Source organism: Nematolebias whitei, chromosome 21 (assembly GCF_014905685.2).
Source record: "Nematolebias whitei isolate Nwh7 chromosome 21, NemWhi1, whole genome shotgun sequence".
In the NCBI taxonomy this organism is placed as follows: Eukaryota; Metazoa; Chordata; class Actinopteri; order Cyprinodontiformes; family Rivulidae; genus Nematolebias; species Nematolebias whitei.
In genome coordinates this window covers 22,997,536-23,004,143 of record NC_056518.1, presented here as the reverse complement: position 1 = coordinate 23,004,143, position 6,608 = coordinate 22,997,536, and the positions used below count along the sequence as shown (strand labels likewise).

General features: G+C 40.2%; 2 protein-coding genes across 2 annotated transcripts in view; both read left to right on the top strand.

Annotated features, from left to right (window-relative positions):
* Positions 1-204, top strand: part of atp6v1c2 (ATPase H+ transporting V1 subunit C2) — a 7,249-nt gene extending 7,045 nt beyond the window's left edge. The window contains exon 13 of the mRNA XM_037694527.1: positions 100-204. Within this exon, the coding sequence (XP_037550455.1) occupies positions 100-204 (105 nt within the window). The remainder of the gene's footprint in view (positions 1-99) is intronic.
* A 2,086-nt stretch (positions 205-2,290) lies between these two features.
* On the top strand, positions 2,291-3,728 carry kcnf1b (potassium voltage-gated channel, subfamily F, member 1b). The gene has a single exon (XM_037694730.1). It carries the CDS (start codon positions 2,409-2,411, stop codon positions 3,726-3,728), a length of 1,320 nt encoding a protein of 439 aa, XP_037550658.1. The 5' UTR covers positions 2,291-2,408.
* The last annotated feature ends 2,880 nt before the right edge of the window (positions 3,729-6,608 follow it).

The window sequence follows — 6,608 nt, the reverse complement described above, 5'->3', positions numbered from 1 at the left end:
GCAGGCACATTTTCAACACAGACAGAAATGTGCACATTGTACAAATACTACTGTAGATTCACGTGTGTGTCACACTTTTCTGTGTTGTCTATCAAACAGGTAAGCTGTGACATCCCCGGACTCTGCCAGCAGGATTACTCCTCCTACATCTGCTTCCATATCAGCACCAGCATGCTGGAGATCAGCAAGAAGGCAGAAACGTGACTGACGAACACCTCGTCTGCCTCACACAGTCAGAACCAGAAATAACTCGGCATCATTAAAACAAAATCAACCAATATTTCTCTGGAGCCAGAACAGATAGCCCCGTGTAAATAATCTCTTCTTTGGATGGATGTCTGTCTTTGTCACAATGCCAGCTGCGCTCTACAACTATTAACTAGAATGCTTTCAAGATATGTGTTTTTATGCTGTAAATATATATATATATAATAACTAAGCATATTCTTCCAAAACTGTTGTAACTTAAATAATAAAAAGATTAAACAAAACACAATTCACTGATCAAATATCTTTTCAGATACAAAGTTGAGTTTAAGCAGTACACCAAAAATAAACACACAAGCAGCAACAATTCTTGTAAATCATAAGAGATGCCTTTTTATGTATAGCTATTTAAAAAAATAGGGAAACCTGGTGAAAACAATGGGCCTTTGGTTTTGTTTTTGTAAAAGACTGACAGATCCAGAACATAAACGTTGAAACTGCATAGAAAGACTTAAAATATTCTGATGCATGCTCAATAATCCACGTAGATAAATCGAACAAGGTTGAGTCAGGTCCTCTGGATGGATTATTGCTGAAACATTTCGTCGGACAATCTGAAGTATTTTGAATAAAAGACAACGCATTTCAACAAAGAATCCATCATGAGGGCCTGACTCAAACTTTTTGGATTTCTTAAAATAGTTTGCAACATGTAGAAAAACATTTTCTTATGATCTCCAGCACAAATGTTACTCTTTAAAATATTCAGAGCTAGATTCCAGAGCACTATAACCTATGAGTGGTAAACGAGGAGTCATATGTAAGTCTGAGACTTTTAATTTGATTTATTTAAAAGTAAAAATCTGTCATACAATGTAATATAATTACTGAATCCTTTGGGAAATGTGTTTAAAACTCAGTGCTGTCCCACTAGTTGATATTGGTGACGTTGACATCAGCAAACCGCTCACCCAGATGACGCCATACATGCAGTTTGCCATCTGCACACAGTGAGAAACGGGATTCATCCGTGAAGAGAACACCTCTCCAACATGCCATATGTCATCAAATGTGAACATTTGCCCACTCAAGTCGGTTACGACGACCAACTGCCGTCAGGTGGAGACCCCGATGAAGACAAATTGCAGATGAACTTTCCTGAGATGGTTTCTGACAGTTTGTGCTGAAATTCATTGGTTATGCAAACTGATTGCTGCAGCTGTCAAGGTGGTTGGTCTCAGATGATCTTGGAGGTGCAGATGCTGGATGTGGAGGTCCTGAGCTGGTGTGGTTACACATGGTGGAGGCTGCTGGATATACTGACAAGTTCTCTGAAACACCATTGGAGATGATTTATGGAGAAATGAACAATCAGCTCACGTGTGACAGCTCTGGTGGACATTGCTGCATTCAGCATGCCAACTGCATGGTCCCTCAGAATTTGTGATATGTCGCTTGAACATTTTAGAGTGGCCTTTTGTTGTGGTCTGCCTACGGCGCACCAATCATGCTGTCTAATTACATCTTGCTCAGCCACACCTGTGAGGTGGATGGATTATGGCAGCAAAGCGAAGCAGATTTACACAAAATTATGAACAATATCTGAGAGAAAAAGACCTTTTGTGTACAAAGAAAACATTTTAGATCTTTGAGTGCAGCTCATGAAAAGCGGAGCAAAATCAAAAGTGTTGTGTTTATATTTTTGTTCATTTGTATGTTAAGGTTTGTGTTCTTGCATGTGCAACTAAATCCCAGTAAGTCAATTTTGATTTATTCTATTTTTTTAAATTTTTTATTCAATGTCGGGCATAACAAGGCATTTTTATTTTATTTTAGCAGTTATCAGTTGCATTTTATCTTTCAACAGTCTGATAGTTCTTTTAGGGCTGCAGTGATTTTTTTCTGGTCATAATTGTTTTTTGCTTGGCTGCATTGTAGCAGACTGCAAACGGATCGTTCCCTTCGTGCGCGCGCGTGTGCGCGTGGGTGTGTGGGACAGAGAGAGAGAGCGAGAGAGAGAGAGAAGAAGAGAGATGAGAGGTGTTAGGAAAAGCTGGCCACTCAAGCTGTGCCACTCATTGCAAGAAGCAGGCTGGTGGAGAAACATTTTACGCGTGAAGGATGAAGGCTGCAGTTCTGGTCAGTCGGCGGTCCTCGCGCAGCTTCTATTAATGACCTTTTCCTCTTAATTAGTTTGGAAAATGTGGACAGTTCCCAGGCCAAAATACAGAAGGGGTTTGAGTGATGAGGAGGAGATCACAGTGAACATTGGTGGAGTCAGAGTGGTGCTGATGGGGGATGATTTGAAGCGCTACCCGGACAGCAGACTGGCGGAGCTGGCCAACTGCTCCACTCAGAATCTGGAACTTATATCCTCTCTCTGTGACGACTTTGATCCAGGCAGAAACGAGTTTTACTTCGACAGAGATCCTGACTCCTTCAAGTGCATCATTGAGGTTTACTACTTTGATGAAATCCACATCAAAACCGGCATTTGTCCCATTTGTTTCATCAAGGAGATGGAGTTCTGGAAGATAGACCAAAGTGTTTTAGATGAATGCTGTAAAAGTTACCTGAGTGAGAAGGAGCAAGAGCTGAGAGAGATCGCAAGCAAAGTCAAAGTTATTCTGGAGGACATGGATGTGGATCAGGGCATCACGCGCACGCAGCGGTGCCAGAGGTACCTGTGGAAGCTGATGGAGAAGCCGGGTTCCTCGCTGCCGGCGCGCATCGTCGCCATCGCGTCCTTCCTCTCCATCCTGGTCTCCGCGGTGGTCATGTGTGTGAGCACCATCCCCGAGCTGCAGGTGACGGACGCGGAGGGGAAGCTGGTGGAGCACCCGACCCTGGAGGCGATCGAGACCGCGTGCATGTTGTGGTTTACCGTGGAGTTCGTGCTGCGCCTCGCCTCGTCTCCGAACAAGCTGCGCTTTGCGCTCTCCTTCATGAACATCATAGACTTCACGGCCATCATGCCTTTCTACGTGGTCCTGTCCCTCACTTACCTCGGCACCTCATCTATGATGGAGCTGGTGAACGTCCAGCAGGCCGTCCAAGCGCTGCGCATCATGCGCATCGCGCGCATTTTTAAGCTGGCGCGCCATTCTTCGGGGCTGCAGACTCTGACCTACGCGCTGAAGAGAAGCCTCAAAGAGCTGGGTCTGCTCCTCATGTACATGGGTGTGGGCATTTTCGTGTTCTCCGCGCTGGCCTACACCATGGAGCAAAGCCACCCGGAGACGCTTTTCAGGAGCATCCCTCAGTCTTTCTGGTGGGCCATCATCACCATGACCACGGTGGGTTATGGAGACATCTACCCCAAAACCACCCTGGGCAAGTGCAATGCGGCCGTGAGCTTTCTATGCGGGGTGATAGCCATCGCTCTGCCCATCCACCCAATCATTAATAACTTTGTTGTCTTCTACAACAAGCAGAAAGTGCTGGAGACTGCAGCCAAGCACGAAGTGGAGCTGATGGAGCTGAAGTCCGGCAGACAACCGCGCAGGAAAAGTAATGAATAAGAAACACTAAAAACATATAATCAAAACACAGTTTAAAGATCAAAATAATGTAAAAGTTTTTTGAAACAAAAGCTGACCTTTAACATGATGCCTGTACATAACGCTGTTACTGCCCTTTATGGACCACATGTGATGTGCAGCTTGTTGAAGGTTGTTACAGAATAATAAAAAGTGTGCATGAAAAGGAGAGTGATGACACTGAAACTTTTCTTCTGAACTTCAGTCCACCTGAATTAAGAAATAACTATAAAGAATTTGTCCAAACATGATGACATTTTTTTATTATTTGTATTGGCAGTAAAGAGGATGAGAAAACTGAGCTGCAAATATAAATATATCCATAAAACTTTGGAAAAGGGGCTGTATTTGTTAAATTAGATGAGTTAAAACATGATGTCTTAAGATGAAATATGCGTGAGAAGTACATCTTTTCCATCAGGTTTCTCTTTAGGGCATCTCAGAGAAATAACTGGTTTTCAAACAGCTCTTATGAGAGCCATGTGATTTCACAGGGTCAGAAAGTTAACAGCCAACAATTTTTGTTTCAGCTGGTAAAAAGTGTCTTGTTGATTTCAGAACCACAAAATTCAAATAAATGATACTTTTAGACTCAGAATGAGGAGAAATCAGCAGCTTGTTCTTCACACTGACACTGAGCTTGAGTGTTTTATACATTTATCAGAGAGATTCCTGCAGAGGTGGATTTATTAAGTAAAAGTATAGTTCCTTTGATCAAATTTTACATGTGTAAAGTTACTTGTTTAACAATCTACTCAAGTAAAGTAAAAAGAAACTCAAAAATTTACTCTGAGTAGAAGAAGTTACATTTGAACAGCAAGAGGGTGTCTCTCTGTGATGCACAAAAGACAAGAGGATATATTTTGCTCAAAGAAGTTCTTAGACTGAATCACCATGCGCAATAAAACAAAACACTCACATATATTGGAGTTTAAATAGTCTTTTCAGTGAAGACCAGCCCATAGTGACAACAAAACGTTAAATAGATAAACAGTTGAGAGAAAAATGTGTACATAAAACAAGTCATTAGAACCATAAATTAAACTGATCTTAAAATTATTGAATTATTACTTTAACATTTATTCAGCTGCTGATTCATTGACTGTTTGATTGAAAACTAAAAACCACGAGGTGGAGTTTTTTGCTCTATCCACGTGTTTAAATGAACAAATCTTAGTTTAAGGAGATTCATTTCAAATAAAATGAAATAACATCAAAGTTCATGCTCAGTCATCCAGGTACAAAATCCAGTTATGGTCAATCAGGTCATCTGGACAGTTTCTTTTTTGTGGAAAGACGTTTCGCCCTCTATCCGGAGGGCTTCATCAGTCTGAAGAGTCCCAAGTAAACGGTTAAAGTAAAATGAAGTAACATTCTTAAAACTAAACATGCTCAAGTAAAAGTTAAAGTAAACTCCCTAAAAAGTACATAAAATAATGCATAATTACATCAACTTCAATAGCTTTAATTGGTCACGTTCAACCTCTGGATCTCTGTGGTCACAAACAGAAACCAGTAAAAAAACATCTATAAGTCTTGTATGGATATTCTGTAAAATGATGCCACTGAAATCTTTTTCAGGCACATTTTCACACTTTATTTTTGCAACCTGCAAAATGCTTTAAAACTCCTTCCTCTTGCCAAAAACATTTGTTTCTTTCACTTCATCCAAGAGGCTGTTTGAACAGTGTCACAGCGGGTTATTTTTTTCCTTCTGCAAATATCTTTTTATAGGAAAATTTACAATAAAAGCTTGATTGGTCGAACTGAAACAAAAAAACCACACATCATGAGTCATGCACAGACACAGGTCGGTCTTTCAGATGTGAATTTGAAGTGTGCACAACTTTTTATGTCTATTTTTCTCCATCTTTCTGCACAAGTTTGTGCTTTTTATTGTGACACACTTCAAGGCATGGGTCTGAGAAACTGCGTCCCCAGCAGGAAAACACTTCAAAGAAAGGCTCCATACGCCCACACACACTCTGAAAACTGAAAAACACACTCCACTCCACCCGCTCTCCTTATCACTCCTTCATCCAGCCTCCACCTCCTCATCCTCCGGCTCAGATGATGATCTGACAGCTTCACTGGCTGACAGAGATCAGACGCTGTGATATGTAAAGTGTGCCGTCATATCTTCTGGTACAGCCTTTTAAAACTTCAATGTCACTTTTATAAATGGTGTTTTCACTCTGAAAGTAAAAACTGAAATAAAAAAAATCAATGTTTGATGGTTAATTGATATCCAGGTATGAAGCATTTAATGAGGTCTGAAGAGAAATTGAGATTATTTGATTAAATATAGCACTTTGTTTTCAGCATTCATTAAGTCCCGCTAAATAAACACAGGGAATTAAAAGTTGCTTACCAAACTGCAAAAATGGCTTTAAAATCTGAGTTTTATTGCAAATTTTATGTTTTATGAACAGCTGATTGATGTAAAACAAACATCAGAGATACAGAAACATCCTTCCCACAATTTTAAGTCTTGAACTAATTTTGTCTCAAGAGAATTTGGTGAGAAATGTTCTTGGTTTAAATAATTACAAAATAAATATACATATTTAACTGAATCCTGCTGATTTAAGGAGGTTTCATTAGTTCAATTCAATTTCATTTCAACTCAGTTTATTTATATAGTGCCCAATTTTTTTTCTAAATTTGTACGCAACCTTTATGATTGTCTGTTGTTGTCTTTGTTGTCCACTGTTGTCATCACTTTTTGTTAAAATCAGGTCTCTCTTGTAAATGACTCCCCGAGGCTCAATGGAATTACCCTGTATAAATAAAGGTTGAATGAATAAAGCACCAAGCCACAACAGAAGTCATCTCAGGCCACAGAAACATTCATATACATAT

Excerpts from the sequence above, each read along its gene's own strand:
- kcnf1b (XM_037694730.1), top strand. The coding sequence starts at position 2,409 with ATGTGGACAGTTCCCAGGCCAAAATACAGAAGGGGTTTGAGTGATGAG.